Source organism: Catharus ustulatus, chromosome 24 (genome assembly GCF_009819885.2).
Source record: "Catharus ustulatus isolate bCatUst1 chromosome 24, bCatUst1.pri.v2, whole genome shotgun sequence".
Taxonomy (NCBI): Eukaryota; Metazoa; Chordata; class Aves; order Passeriformes; family Turdidae; genus Catharus; species Catharus ustulatus.
This window is the reverse complement of record NC_046244.1, coordinates 4,285,436-4,301,090: the sequence shown is the minus strand read 5'-3', so window position 1 is coordinate 4,301,090 and position 15,655 is coordinate 4,285,436. Positions and strand designations below refer to the sequence as shown.

Sequence of the window (15,655 nt, the reverse complement as noted above, 5' to 3'; positions counted from 1 at the left end):
GTCTGTAGAGATGGTGTTGGGAAATGGCTGTAAGTGGTGTTGGCATTACAGTTATGTGTCTGCAGGAAAGAGGACAGAACCTAAAAATAGGGGCATGCCATGTGTGTACTGATGAGTCAAGTGTGTATGGGTTGTCCAAGGGTGTGACTGGTGCTGAATGAAAATGGCACTGATGCAGGAGCACCTGACAGGCAGCCTTCAGCTACTGCTGGGTTCTCAGTTCTTCATCTGGCTGTCTTTCCCAGCTGAAGAACATAAAAAGACTGGGGGGTAGCTCGGTGGCTCACTTGTGTTGTGACGTGGCCAATACCAGTGGTATCTAAACTCACTTTGGTGTGGAACCATCTGTGAGCAAACTGTGTGTGTGTGCTGCCTGTGGCATTCCACAGTTTGACAGGTACATGGTTCCTGTGCAGTGGTGATGTTCATCACCAAAACCCACGGCATGCGTCTGTTTAGTAGGATAAGTAGATGCAGGACACCAGAATAAGTTTGGAGAAATGTGTTCAGTATTGGTGAAAGTTTTGCAGCCTTAAGAGACTTTCAGTAGGAAAAAAAATCTGTGTTGATAAACAATATCACTGTTTTTCACTCCTCTTTCCACCTGGGTAGAGGTGACTGGTGTTTATATCTTGGATGTTACCATAAAAGATTATCTGTTTGGGTTCTCTCAGGGAAGAGGGATGAATGTTTTGTACCATTGTTACCAGGCTGTGGTGCAGCTGTGTGAGCACTGGTAGAGGACACAGAGTACCTTGATAGGAGTTATCCAGTAAGCTTCACAAGTTTCTATTCATCCTCCCTCTGCTGACTCCTCTGTAGAGTGAAGGTTTTGTCGGTTCTGTTTCTATATCCTGCTGAGATGTGTTTGGTAATTTTTTCCTTTCACACACTATTAAGGACACTGTTTCAGGAAGCCAGTCTCCTACTGCTCTGACTGCATTTCCCAGACTGTCCTTTCCCATTTTGAACGTAATGTGATTGAATTGAGGCAAGCAGTATTTAATTTCCTAATGCTGCGTGTTGTCTTCTGAGCCAGCCTGACTTCACAGTCAGAGACATGAGATTCCTCTGGGAAGCTGTGTCTGTTCTCGGGCGATGACTGAACGTGCCCTGCTGCCCCGAGGAGTCTGCGGTTCCTCTGTGAATCGTGGGACCGCACAGTTCCGAAATTCCGTCCGCTTTTAACGCTCTGTAAATTCGCCTGATTAGAGCAATAACAAAAAGTACAAATGCTGTGTGTGTAGCGAAATGCGGAGAACTGCGCGTATGAGCGGGAAAGTGACGCGGCCCGGGGCTGAGTCGCTCCCGTGCGGCACGGTCGGGGGGCGGCGGCCGCTCGGTGCCCGGTGCGGAGCCGCTGTAAACACGGCGGGGCCGCTCGGTACTCGGTGCTCGGTGTGGTGTCCGGTCACTGTAAACACGGCAGGGCCGCTCGGTGCCCGGTGCGGTGTCGCTGTAAACACGGCGGCGGCCGCTCGGTGCCCGGTGCTCGGTGCGGTGCCGCTGTAAACACGGCGGCGGCCGCTCGGTGCCCGGTGCGGTGCCGCTGTAAACACGGCGCGGCCGCTCGGTGCCCGGTGCGGTGCGGCTGTAAACACGGCGGCGGCCTCTCGGTGCTCGGTACTCGGTGTGGTGCCGCTGTAAACACGGCGGGGCCGCCAATGGGGCCCGGTGACGTCAGGGCGGGGCGGGCCCGGCGGCGGGCGCGGAGCGGCAGCGGGGCAGGGCCCGCCCGGCCGCGCCGCGCAGACAATGGGAGGTGGCGGCGGCCGCCGCCCGCCCGCAGCCGCACTGGGCCGGCGCTGAGCCCGTCGTTCGCGGCCGGCGTCCCGCCATGGGGGCGGCGGGGGGCCCCGGCGTGGGCTGAGGGCGGTGGCGGGACCCGGCGCCGCTGCTCTCCGCCCGGGCAGCCGGAGCGCCCTGCGGCAGGGCTGGGCGCTCTCCCCTTGCCAAGTGCCCCGGGGCAGGTGCCGGCCGGCTGGGACTTGCGGGCGTGACACGGTGTCGGGTGCCGTGATGGCTCCGTGGGGGTGACCGGGGCCGCCGCCGATTCCCAGCTCCCGCCTGACCCTCCGCCCGGGACGCCGCTGCCTTCTGTGGCCGCCCGTGTTTGTCACGGCGCGGGGCGAGCCGGGGGGCGGGCGGCAGCCGTGGACCGGCCGCGGGCTCTGAGGCGGTCCCGGGGCCGGAGCGGGGCGGGGAGCGGCCCGCCCGTCCCCGCATGCCGGCCCCTGCCTCCCGGAGCCCGCTGCCGCCCCCGGCCCCGCGGCCCCGGCGCTCGGGCCGCGATGCTCGCGGTCGCTGAACGGCGCCCCAGCTCGTTCCTCGCCGCGGCCGGCCGGGCCGCCCCGAGCCCCGGCTATGCCGGCCAGCACTAGCCCGGCCAGCATCAGCCCGTCCGCTGCGGCCGCCGGGGCGCGGGGCGGGCACCGCTGAGACCCGCCGGCGCTGCGACAGGACGGCGGGGCTCCAGTTGGCTGCGAGGATGCGAGAGACGACAAGCAGGTCTGGGGGGAGCCTGCTCTGCCCGCCCCTCCTGCGGGGTCTGCGCCAGATGCTGGCTGGAGCCTCCGCTGATGCCTTGTAGACTCCCAGGTCAGTCCTCTGGTGCCAGGTGTTGTCACGTTATTTACCTGGAAGCAGGTAGAGGGACTGCAGAGGGGTCCGGGACCCCCACCCGTTGCAGGTGGACGTGCACATGTGACAAAGTGCTGCTTTCAGTAAGTATTGCAGGATAAAGTGTCGCACAGTGCTTGTTTGGGTTTAAATCTGCATGTTTGTGTGTTGTGTCACTCTGCTGTACTTTGACGATGACCGCACGCCTTGCTGCTCTCCGTGCCCCCCTTCGCTGTGCCCCCAGCCGTGGGACACGGTCTTGTTTTCATGTTCTTGCCCTCCCGTGTTGGTCCTCAGCCCCTCCCGAGTGCTGCGATGCAGGCTCAGAGTTGTGACAGCACTTTAATTGTAGCATCACGTGTACGGCAGGACACATTACATCGGAGCGCCTCCAGCTCACAGCCTCGTGTTCTGAGCTGGTACAGCACAGCAGCAGGTCGGTAGCCCAGACCTTTTTGGGGATCTTGGGGATGCTGGAAACACACGCCTGCTCAGCACCACGTTATTGGAAAACTTGTTTTGTAGCATGCTTAGCCAGAAAGAGCGGGACTAGGAGGAGGACTTGAGGAGGCTGTGAGGACTACGTGCAGTTTAGATGGGGGAAACGTGACTGATGTCAGACTTCATGAAAGCTTCCAGCAAAGGAGCTCTCTGTCTCGCTTGCTGACCTGTTCCAGTGCTTCACTGTTGTGTAGCTTGCAGCAATTCCTATTTATCTAACTTTGCAGCAAATAGAGGCCATTTTATAGCATGCTGGTGATTTCGGAGTGAGTATTTTGACTGTCGAGATTGCAGATTTGATGAGAAAACTTGGGTCAGAATCATTACCATATGCATACATAAATACCATACACTGTACTGTAAGCACAGATACTGCACAGTGTGGCGCGAGATGCTTTTTTGCTTTTTGTAGCCCCTTTAGCATGTAGCCCTTGGAGGAGGAAATCTCCAGGAGCCCTGGGTAGTAGCACTGGGCTGGTGAGCAGCAGCACAGCATGTTCTCCCAGGCTGTTGCTCTTTGCATAGATCCAAGAGCATTTTTCGTAGTAGTGTACATTTTTCTTAGTATTGGTATCTGTCAGGTAAGTTTCTGACCTGAGATGCAGAGACTGACCTTAGGCAGCCAGATTTTGATACAAATTACAAAGCAGCACAAGAAGTAATGCCTTTAGCTGTATGCCCTATCTCTAAAATATATAAACTACACCTGGCATGTTTAAAACTTTCCTTTGATTCCTGAAGCAGCTGTTCTTGGATAGCATTAACATCTTGCCTCCCTAAGCCCTGGGGAAGAGAAGTCTGAAAAATGGGGCAGCAAGTGCTTTATTACTGTTGGTATAGAGACTGCTACTTGGGGAGGAAGTCAGCCCTCCTGCTTCTGTTTTCTAGTAAAGGCATTGTAAAGTAGATAAGTACCCTGTTTTGAGGGAGCACTGGCTACTGGGGGTGACAGAGAGGAACAGAGTAATCCCACATGACATGGGAGTAATAGCTCAAGTCCTACAGCACTGGAAGAACTATGGGAAAAGTGTTGACAGTAAGAAATCATGCCTTGGCAGGTGAATTAATGGCTTAAAATGACTGACTACCTGTGTGTGTAAGTCAGGATGACTTCATCATTCCTGCTCATGCCCAGTAGTGTTCATTACTTGGGTGAAAGCATGGGGTTTGTTCAGCTGCTGCTTAGGCTCAGAGTGTACAATACGGCGTTTCCCTCATCTCATACCTCGGTAGTTGTGGCATTTCTTACTGATCAAAAGCCCTGTGATCTGCCTCGTTAACATAGATATGAATTTGTCCTAGAATATGACTTTTAAATGCTTTTATTTGCTGGTAGATACTGTGACCTGTAACAGCTTACTGCCTAAGAGAGGTTCTCATAAGGATTGTAATATAAGGGGTGAGGATGTCACAGAAGAATTAAGCAAGTTTAGGGACCAGTGACAGATGATTTGCAAAATAGAAACAGAGCAGTGGCACTGTGAGTGACGTGGCCTTAGACTGCTTCCATCCCCACCCACAGCTTGTACTGGATGAGGGAATATGGTGAGAGAATTCTGGCTTGCTCTGCAAACCAGAAAAATGTCTTCATGCTGCATGGCTTTTTTTACAGTGCTCAGCTGTCACACTTGTTTAGTTCAGTCTGTGTGTTCTCATGCAGGGAATGATTTAACACAGAAACTGCCAGTAAAGAAGCAGCACAGGCTGAGAAGCCAAAGCCCCCATAGTGGCTCCTCCACACCAGAGTTTCTAAGCACAGTGCTTGGGAACACGTGCAGATGCAGATCTTGCACACCACTGTTAGCTCAGTGTTTAGAATTCTGGGGGGGAATAATTATATGCTGGGCAGATGCAGCCCCAGTGGAATGTGCAGAAGATCATGGATTCTCATGCTTTAGTCCTCCCAGCCAGACACTGTCTATCATTTTGGTTGTGCAGCATGGCAAAAGCCTCCAGACCTCCAGGGGAGAGTGTGAAAAAAGAGTGAGTGTTGTTAACACCGCTTGCTACTACAAACTACCAGTTTATTTTTTATCTATATTTTCAGCAGTGTTTCCCCTCTTTTGGCTGCACTGCCAAGTCAAGTGTGCCACAGTTAGTTTCTTGCTGTTTGAAGCTTGCTTGGCAAAAGGACTGGAGGTCCTTTGGGATGTGTTCTTGTCGAGTGCAGCAGTGTGCAGAGATTAGAAAAGCAGCTCTCTGTGCTCATTTCTTAAAATTGGCCTCTTAAGCAGAGGAGGGCTTGTCACTTACTGCTGTGCCTTGCTGTTCTCTTAGCTCCATGCCATGGGCCATGGTGGTGTTTTGGGTACCACACAAAGCAAGTGCAGAACTGATGTTTGATGAAGGTGTGCCTTTACTACCTGTTGTAATAAAGTGTGGGCAGAATGCTCTGAGCTGTGCCCACCCGTGGGGGACACTGCGTGCACAGCTCAAAACCAGAAATCCTGCTGTTGGAAGAGGTTTTGGGTTAGGCAGTGGGGAGGGCTGTGCAGAGGAGGGGCTGTCGTGGGGGTGTAGGTGAAATGTGTGCAAGTGCTGTCTTTCAGCTCCCCTGTCAATACAGGGTCTGTGCAGTCAGGAGCTGTTACCAGGCTGCACAAGGCACGTGCTTCTGCAGCCTCCAGTAAAAACTTGTGTCACGTAAATGGCTGGCATCTGTTCAGCTTCTTACTGAGGAAATTCAGTGTTTATTGGAGAACACTGAGGGAGAAAATGGAGGTGTGGCTTCCAGAATCTTGGAGATGAAACTAACTCCTCTGCTCTCTGCAATTTCCACTCCCTGTGCCTGCAAAGGTGCCTTATGGAGCTGTTGGTACAGATGTGCTTTAAATTCATTGTGAAGGGACCTGGGGTAAGAAAACGTCACTGGATTAAACCAACCCTGAAAAAAAAAAAGGTAATAATGTTAAACAGTATGATGCTAGCTGATGTAAACAACCATGTACCCTTAGAGGATTTGTACCAATATTTTTCTGCATTTTTAGATAGGTTCAGTGCATAACCTGCTGTCATTACTGTGGTCAGTAGTAGGCTCTCTCATAATGCTGATGAAAATGAAGTTTGTTCTGGACTTAAAAGGTGGTTCATGTTTTAGGGAAATAAGAGTGAAACTCAAACCAATTGCTTAGTTCTGATCAAAATCTGACCAGGCAGCTCCTCCCAATCCCTCCCAGCTGGGATAGTTCAGCTATCCTCAGGTTACCACCACCTCCCCTTGTTATGATAGAGGAAAGATAGTAAAAAGTAATTTTGGTGTTACATTGATACTGTTAAATTTGAAGAAGAATAATTTCCATGAAAGATACAGTGTTCAGAATATTTTCTGTGAAATTATTCTGTGTCTTGGAGATGGAGAAATGTGGTTATTTTTGTTGCCTTTTGTGGAGGAAGCCTTGAAGAACACCTTCAGAAACAGTCAGAGTTTCCTAAAGAACATTAAAACATTTCTTAGACTGATATGTAATGGAAAAACTCAACAAATGCAGAAATTTGCATGTCTAACTTGTTAGCTTGCAAAAAGATATTAAATTCTATCATCAAAAGCAGAATTTTTGGGCAAAACCTTAACTATGTGAATATGTTTGTATCTATGTGGATCTCTGTTGCCTTTGGACAGAGTGAAGGTGCTTCCAGTGTGAGGTGTTTCCTTGGGCTTGGACTGTTTAGATTTCCTATGCAATGTAGCAGGAGAAAAGCTTATTTGGACAGTGATTTTTATGCTGTTGAGCTCTCATCTTCAGTGCACTGCAAGAGATTTGCTTGTCATTAGATCCTCTGCTGCCTGTAAAAGACAAGAATGTGGAAACTGTTCCTGTAACTTCAGTGCCTGTTAAGCAGGTGGCCCTGCAGAGACTCCTAAAATAAGCAAGAGAGAAAAGATTGTGACTAGAAAAATGAGAAATAACACAGGATAAGAGGTCTTTAACTTCTCAGAGTGGTAGCTGTAAGGTTCAGCCTTGTGGCTCTTGTAGCCCTTCTCTCAGGTATTGCAAGGTTCATCTGTTGGCTCACCAGCAGTGTGTGAAAGGGCTGGACATGGTCCAAAATGCTGCTGATCTGGTGTGTGCTCAGGCTGCGATGGGAGAGGAGCGTTTTACCTCATCTCTGAGTTCAGGAGAAACCTTGGGGGAAGGTCCTCTCTCTCCTACTGCCTCCCTGACCCCTCTTTTTTCTTTTCTGTAGTTTGATTTGGGTTTTTTGTTTGTTTGGTTTTTCTGTTGTTGCTGGTTTTGTTGTTGTTTTTAGTTTGTTGGGGGGGTTTGTTTGTTTTCTTGGTAGACATTTTAAGTGATCAGTCCCTTTTGAAAGGGACATCCTGGTGTAACTGATATTACAGAATAACAAAAACATGATTCATTAGTAATTTTGGAATTGTTGTTGGTTGTGGCTTGCTTAGGCCAATTTTAGTCACCTGGAAAATGGGCAGCATAGGGGCACATTCCCTGCACTGCTGCCCCACTTACCTCATTTGCTGCCTGGATCTTTCTCATTTGAGGGCATTTACCCAGGTCTGGGTAAATTCTGGTGGTCTCTCCTAGACACAGAGAGGGCTCTGGCTATGGTGTGTTGGCACTCCAGAATGTTTGTTTCTACTTCCCATTTTACCAATAGCAGCATGTCTCTAAAATGCCTGATCTGGTCAAAACCAGTTAGTCCAGCCCTTAGTATTTTCCAGGAGCACTGTCAGGTGTCTGAATAGGAATATCTAGAAGCACCAGATGCTGTTCTGAATTCTGCTTCCTAAGAAAAATTCCCTGCTTTCATTTGTTTGGTTTAGTGTTTCTGTCTGGGGACATTGGTGGGTGACAGGTGTACCTCAGTTCAGTCTTCTAACAAAAACTGATAGGAAGTTTTCAGTATCTTTAGCCTGGGATTAGGAAAGGTGGAGGCTTCACTCATTGTGGATCATAAAGTCAGGAGAGAAGAGCCTGGAAAATAGTCACAAACATAGGGCCCTCCATTTCTATTCCAGAGTAGTTTCAGACTGGAAAATAAAAGGTGGGGGGCGGAGAGGGAATAATAGTCTGTACTTCTGCATTTTGACTGGAATTGTTTTCTCTGTTTGTTTCCAGGGGTACAGAATTATTCTCTTGACCCCTAAATGAGTAGGAGCAAATCCCAGAATCTTGCAGCCCTGAGCTTGTTGGTTTATTACGTCGGTTCAAGCCCAATTTCTTTTAAAAAGGTGCTGCTTCTGCCTGTTCAAGGCTGAGGGTGATACCCAGTGTGGCTTGCTGCTCTCAGCTCTAATAAATGCAAGTGCTGGTACCCAGCTAGGGAGAGTGGCATTACCTGTGTGGAACAGAGCTGTTCCCTGCAGGCAAGCGTGGCCTCCTCTCCAGGTGTCGCAGCTGTTTGCGGGGCGGGAGGGGACGGCTCGGCAGGGCCAGGTCTCTGCCGGGCTCTGCAGTGGACGTGCTCTGCCTGGCAATGGGGAGGGAGGAGACAGCGGTGTGGACTGCACTGCAGCACACTGCAGCACTCCTGGAACAAAGATCTGCTGGGCAAACAGGGCTTGTGCTGCTGCCGTGTGCTGACCGCAGCTGGGGGACGGGGCTGTGACACCGCATCAGCGCCAGGAGTGCTTCATGGTACAGCTGCCACTCCTTCCCCAGGGGCTTTGCAGTTAACAGCGCAGCTGAAGGATTAGTAGGGCACTAATAATAAATCCTTTGGACCAGCGAGCTCCCCTCTGACATGAGGTTAGCTGGGAGGTGCTGGCCACAGTCCTTTGTCCCTGACTCTTGAGCAGCCCGAGTGGGATGCCGAGGCTGGCCAGAAAGGAGTGGAGCTCTTGCCTGCTGTCAGACCTCAGCAACCTCTTGGTGAGAAGGGGATGTCTCCAGCCAGTGGACCTGAGCTGTCTTGTACCATGATCTGCAATATGGTCCTTAGAGCAGTACAGCAGAAATCCACATCTCTCCAGTACCCTGTAGTGAGAGCTGTGCCTTGGAGTGTAGCATGTGAGCACTCTTACAGCCTTCCAGGGAGGGCTCGGTGTTCTTGGAGAAGATTGACATGTTCAAAACCTCATCAGAGCTTGTCTATTTTGGTGCACATACTCCTTTTGCTGTCAGTGGGCTTGGTTCTGGGTTTATGAGTGTTCTGCACCACCACACCATCTGTATGGATGCATGAAACTGAGCAGTATGAGGGCTGTCTCTCCCTTACAGTTTACTACCTATGCTCTTAGCATGATACCGAGATTCATTAAATGTTCCCTATCTATAAAACAGTCCTGCCCAGCTTCACATGAGCTGCATGAAACTTGTCCCTTATGGGTCACAGGACAGAAGGAGCTCTGCATTTCCATCTATTCCCTCTTCACTGACTGGCCCTATCCAGAGAATCATTGTCTCAACTGATCTCTATGGCATCAGGTTCAGCAATGATCTGTTAATCTGTCTGAACTTCCCTGCTCCACCATTCAAGCCTTAGTAGCTCTGGGATTGTGCTATGTTACAAAGCAAGGAGGGGAAAATCAGTAGCACAGCTCTGAGACCTCTGCAGGGACCAGAGGGCTCCAGAATTGTACAGCATTCCAGAGTTACAGGATTGTCAGTGCCCATGTGCCAGTTTCTGGTCGTGTTTGTGGCACTTGGCTGAAGCTGTTTTCCAGGACAGGGAGCCTGCTAGGGAAGTAGCAAATGCCCTGTCAAAGGCTCCTTTTCCTAAGCACAGAAGGAAGTAGAGGCATCTTTTTCTTCCAGGTACTTTTATTGCATGATTCTAGGAGGCAAGCCAAGCTGAATTCAGGACTGTTGTAAAGTGGGGAGTATGACTCTAAAATGGCAGACGTGATACGACTGACATGGTCTCTGAATGGGTATATTTGCTCAGAGTTTGTGTTTTGAAAGACTTTGCATTACTCCTAGTATTGTGTGCGTGCAGCTGGACTCACAAGGCAAGGGAGTTGTCTTCTGCCTGCATTTTTCATTTTTCTTTCTGTTTTCTGTAAGGAAGTTCTCTGGAATTGCAGTCAAAGAGTTGCTGCAGAAAGTTGAAGAGCTAGGATACTGCAGGTCAAGTGCGTGTGTATGTTTGCAAGCAGAGCAAATCTCTATTTCCAAGATTTCCAAATTTCCAAGATAGCTGTTTGTGACTTCCTATAGTTGACTGTCAAAACCTGAGCTTCCTTTCCATGGAAATGCCCTTACTGTGGCTTTCTTCAACCTAGATAACCAGTTCAGGATGTCCATATTGGAGCGACTGGAGCAGATGGAGAGGAGAATGGCTGAAATGACTGGCTCCCAGCAACACAAACAAGGAGTAGGAGGCGGGAGCAATGGGAATGGGAACAGTGGAACACAGGTGCAGGTATGAATCCTTCTGTGTCCAGACACAGCTTTATGCTTGCTTAGCAAAGGTTTTTTTTGGGGGATAGGGTTTGGAAAGGGTTATAGTTTGTCCTAAGTAACAAGTTTGGTTTGTGGGTGTCTAACAGCAACTGGTTTTCAGTTGCATTTGCCACTGTCTCAGTACCTGTAGAAGTGGAAGGCTGCCTGTTGAGGGCAAGCTGCAGCTCTCTCCATGGTCAAACTGGGATGTGTGTGGTGTTGCAGTGCGTTTCTGGGACTGGGACCCTGGGCAGCTGCTTTGAGAGCCGCGTGGTGGTGGTGTGCGAGAAGATGATGAGTCGTGCGTGCTGGGCGAAGTCCAAACACTTGATCCATTCAAAGACTTTCCGAGGAATGACACTGCTCCATCTGGCTGCTGCCCAGGGCTATGCTACTCTCATCCAGACCCTCATCAAATGGCGGTAAGACCCAGCCTGCTGGACTCTAGGGTGTCAGCACAGGTGTGGCAAGAGCATAAAAAAACTCTGCTCAGTCCACACTTCTGGTAGTCTTGCACTAAAAGCCAAGCCCCTGAACTTGTTCCCATCCCTTGATCTCATGAGACTTGTCTTTTAAGAGCAAGTCCAGTTGTTAAATGTATCATGCTCTTCATGTCTGTGATGGGAGCACTGTCTGTAGTAAAGGTACATGTTGTGGGCATGTGTATGGCCTCTGTGGTACAGTGCTTTGGATAAATCTGGACTTAAACAATGATCCTGACATGGCTACAGAGCATCATTCATTCTCTTGTTTCCTTTGCAGCACCAAACATGCAGACAGCATTGATCTGGAGCTGGAAGTTGACCCTTTGAATGTGGATCATTTCTCCTGCACTCCTCTGGTAAGAGCAGGGTCTGAAACTTCTTAGAGGGTTTGACTATTTGGGGAGTTCTTTCTGATGTGTTACTTTCCTAAAGTGTCTCACCCTCTGGAGATTAGATGTTCCTGTGTGTTCCTGCTGTGTACATGGTAAGACATGGTGCTATCAGATTCCTGGCATTTTGTTGAGAGAGAGCACACAGAACAAAACTTTGTCATTGAGAAACGTGAGGAAAGGAGGCAGACAGATGGTTCTGGTCAGTGTTTTACACAGACTCTAGTCTCCACTCTCATGTGGAGAGGACTTTGCATGCCTTCTTTCACGTTGTCCTCTGTGACTGTTTAACTGTAGAGGTTGTAAAGTTATAAACTGTCTTGGTCACTGGAGCCATGAAATCATAACTGAGAACTTATAAAAGCAAAAAGCCAAAACAGATGGAACCAGAACTGCCAGTTTGCTACTCAGAGTATTATTGTTCTCAACCTTTGGTCCTGTCTGTGTGTTTCTGACCTCAGAGATTCCTTTGTGTGTGAAGCGGATCTGTTTCTGCAGTGATGTCAGTATCACAAAAAAGCCCAAAACAAAAGAAAACAAACTGTCAGCTTTGTCAGTTGGAGGTTTCTCCATTGTAGGAGAGAGTAGCATGTATTCAGTCCTCTGTATTGACCTTTTGTTGGGTTGGGACATTTATAAAATTAATCTGCTGGCTTTGAGCATGGTTTTGTTTATCAGAACAGTTTTTCCTTGAGCTGGGACCAGACTCCACTGCATTAATAAGAAAGGAGAAGGCAAGTCTCCCAGTGGGTCAATTACCTTTTCTTCTTTAGATGTGGGCATGTGCCCTGGGCCACATGGATGCAGCTGTTGTGCTGTACAAGTGGGACCGCCGAGCCATCTCCATTCCCGACTCCCTCGGGAGATTGCCGCTGGCCATTGCTCGGTCCCGGGGCCACGTGAAGCTGGCAGAGTGCTTGGAGCAGCTGCAGCGAGATGAGCAAACTCAGCTTGGGCAAAACCCCAGGATTCAGTGCCCCTCGAGCACAGACTCCAACACAGAGAACTGGGTGTCCCAGTGGCACAGTGAGCTTGTTGCCTCTCAGGAGCCTCAGAAGGGAGTCACGGTGATTTCCAGTACAAACACAGGTAAAACACGCTAGAGGGTATGTTCTGTTTTGCTGGTATTTAAGATGTGAAAATGTGGGAGCAGGGAGCTCACCTGTAGCCTTGCTGTCTATGCTTAATTCTTTTCTTGTGCTACATACACTTGCATATGCATCAGGAAGAGGAGTGAATGCCTGCTTTGGAGAGACTAGTGTGTCTTAGGAGTGGTTGAGACAGTATCCTCCTCCCTGGGTGGTTGTTACTCCCTTTGCACATCTTCTCAGGTGTCCATAGAGCACAGCATAAGCTTCAACCTGACTCAGAAGCTGTTGATGTTCCTATAGCAGTCTTGCATGTTTAGTTTTGACCATTGATCTGTTTCTTCACAGAGCTGAGGCGGCCAAGATCAGAACCTTCCAGCTATTACAGCAGTGAGACTCAGAAAGATTACCCTGCACCCAAAAAGCATAAGCTGAGCCCTGAGTATTTTCAAGCCCGGCAAGAAAAGCTACTTTCCACTGCACTGAGCCTGGAACAGCCAAGCATTAGGAAGCAGAACTCCAGCTCCAAGCAATCCTCCACTGAGACAATCAGCCCCAGTGAGGGGCTGAGGGACTATGGCCGGGAGCTCTCCCAGCACATCCCAGAAGTTACTGGGTACCGGGGCTCCGGCAGCCAAGCAGGCGTCAAATGGAACCCAAAAGACATTTATATTGGTGTGTCTGCAGTGCAGGTGGCAGGGAGCCAGAAGGGCACTGCCCTGGGGAAGGATGCTGTGGCCCATCGGCTGCGCCAGCGGGAGCAGATGAATGTGTTGATGATGGCCGACAGGGAGATGGTGGATGCAGAACTCTTGTCCTACAGGGACAGCGCAGGGGATGAGGACTGCTTACACCACATGGATGAGCTGCAGGTAAACACACCCACAGCACCCAGATCAGCAATCTCATAGAGCATGGAGGCTGCACAGAGGATCCTGACTGTGAGAAACTCCCGTGGATCCTCTAGAGGCTGAATTGTGCTTTGAGGAGGGAGGTGGTTGCACAGTCAATCCATACTTTCTTCCAATTTCAACACACACATAAAGGCTAATAGTTAGCATTTAGGGTTGTACACTGGCATGCACTTCAACAGCATACAGAATGCACAGAATTGTTTGCAGTTGTGCAAGGAAAAAGCAGAGGCTGGTCACATTGTGCATGTGACTCAGGTGGCCCAGTAGTCCTGTGGGAACTGTGCAGCAATCCCATCTCAGCAAAAGAGCAGCAAAGTTGCTTTTCCTTTGGAAATAACATACTAGTGACAGCTGTAGAGGGAGGGCCCAGAGACCTTTCACCAGATCTCTTGGCTCTCAATAAAGGAAAATAAGAGGTTTGGGGAGTATGAAAACCTGCAGTGCTTGGTGTGAAGAGGCAGAAAAGCAAATGAGCACTGGTTAATGGATTTCTCTCCACTGCTGAAACAAACAGTAGACTCCAGCTTCCACAGGTTTGGGCAAAATGGGGAATTCTGTCTAAAGCTGGGCTGTAACATGGAAGAACAAGGCAGCTAAAGTTTGCTATTCTTTCCCCCTTGACAGGTGAACATGATGACACTTGCAGAGCACATTATTGAAGCTACACCTGACAGGATCAAGCGGGAGAATTTTGTGCCAATGGAATCGCTGCTGGCGGAGAGGACGGACAGTGCTGCCATGAGCACCACCATGAGCTGGCTGGCCAGTTACCTTGCTGACGTCGATCACTTGCCCAGTGCTGCACAGATCAGGTCAGTGGGAGCTGGGAGTTGCTCTGGGTTTTGGTGTGGTGTGCATGCTGGGCAGCATGTTCTGACTCTTGAGCCTGCAGGTGCCAGTTCTCAGTGCAGCTCAGTTCTGGTCTTGCAGGCCCAGTCACACTCTTGTGCTCAGATTCATGGAATGAGGGTTTCACTCCAGCACCACATCTGTGCAGTGCAGGACAGGCAGGCTCAGGGGCGTGGGATGTTGCTTGGAGAAAGGGGGGGAGCATAAACTTCTGTCTTGAACTCAGAAATGTTGTCCTTATCTGTGATGCCAGCCCAGGTGCTTTGTAAGCCAATAATTCCTACTGTGATTGGTATTTCAGAAGTCTGTATAGTGAACCCCTGACCCCTTCTTCGAACACCAGCTTGAGCCCTGCAGGCTCACCAATCAGTGAAATAGCTTTTGAGAAACCCAGCCTTCCCTCGGCAGCAGACTGGTCTGAATTTCTGAGTGCATCCACCAGCGAGAAGGTAGAAAATGAGTTTGCACAGTTAACTCTGTCTGATCATGAGCAGAGAGAACTCTATGAAGCTGCCAAACTCGTCCAGACAGTATTCAGGAAATACAAGGTATGTGGCCCAAATGTCCAGTGTCTTCCTTGATGGGTGTGTGAGAGACAGATTTGTTACAAACCAAGATGTGGGTAATACCCACCGCAGGGATAAAAATGCAGTCTCTGTCATAACCTTTCCAATGCTTCTGACATTTGCTTGCTGATATTTGCCCAACAAGCACTGTATGGGGAGTGCATGCCATGCTATGGCACACCTGCTGTGCCAGAGCAGCACTCACAAGGCACATCCTCAAAATGTACCCCAGAGGTTCTGCTTAGTTTGGTGTAGAGATGCATTTTGAAGGTTTGTTCTCTATGTGAGTTGAAACACAGGCATCTCCATGAAGTGCCTGGGCCTGACTTGGACCAGGTTGTGTTGACAGAAGAGGCTTGCCCTGTGAGCAGCCAAGAGCCACATCACCTCTCCTGGGTTTTGGTGCACTCTGACTGATGCTGCTCCTTTCTTTCTGCACACAGGGTCGTCCTCTCCGGGAACAGCAGGAGGTGGCTGCTGCTGTTATTCAGCGTTGCTACCGAAAGTACAAACAGGTAATCAAGAAAGTGACATTTAATGAAGCACATCCAAGTGCCATGAACACACCCTGTTGTAGTGGGCTTTGTCCCTCTGTTCCTCTAATATGCTTTTCAGCCTGCTGTAATAAAATACCCTGCTCAGGCAGAATTGAGAAGGAAGGAAGATTTGTGTTCTGAATCATAGTTTGGAGGGAATCCTTGAAATTTGTTTGTGATAATGCCTGTGGTTTTGCTGTGAGATGGACAGCTGTGATGTATTCCATATTGGCCTTCATGCATGCTGCAGCCTGAGGAGACTATTCTCTGACTAGTTGCTTGCCAAATTTCATTGTGAAATTGAAGTTGGTTTTGCCTTTGATAAAGGTGAAGATGAAAACCAGGTTGTTTTGTTTTGCACATACTAA

The 15,655-nt window shown here is 49.7% G+C and overlaps 1 protein-coding gene across 10 annotated transcripts in view; it reads left to right on the top strand.

Annotated features, from left to right (window-relative positions):
- CAMTA1 (calmodulin binding transcription activator 1) overlaps positions 1–15,655 on the top strand; it is a 235,568-nt gene that overhangs the window by 199,146 nt on the left and 20,767 nt on the right. For 8 of the 10 annotated variants that reach the window (XM_033079399.2, XM_033079396.2, XM_042779950.1 and 5 more), the window contains 8 exons: positions 10,301–10,440; positions 10,686–10,882; positions 11,223–11,301; positions 12,108–12,423; positions 12,771–13,294; positions 13,961–14,148; positions 14,487–14,733; positions 15,195–15,266. In XM_033079399.2, coding sequence (XP_032935290.1) covers positions 10,301–10,440; positions 10,686–10,882; positions 11,223–11,301; positions 12,108–12,423; positions 12,771–13,294; positions 13,961–14,148; positions 14,487–14,733; positions 15,195–15,266 — 1,763 coding nt within the window. Of the gene's footprint in view, positions 1–2,411; positions 2,724–10,300; positions 10,441–10,685; positions 10,883–11,222; positions 11,302–12,107; positions 12,424–12,770; positions 13,295–13,960; positions 14,149–14,486; positions 14,734–15,194; positions 15,267–15,655 lie in introns of those variants that run through there. The other 2 variants (XM_033079402.2, XM_033079403.2) reach the window with 2 other exon arrangements.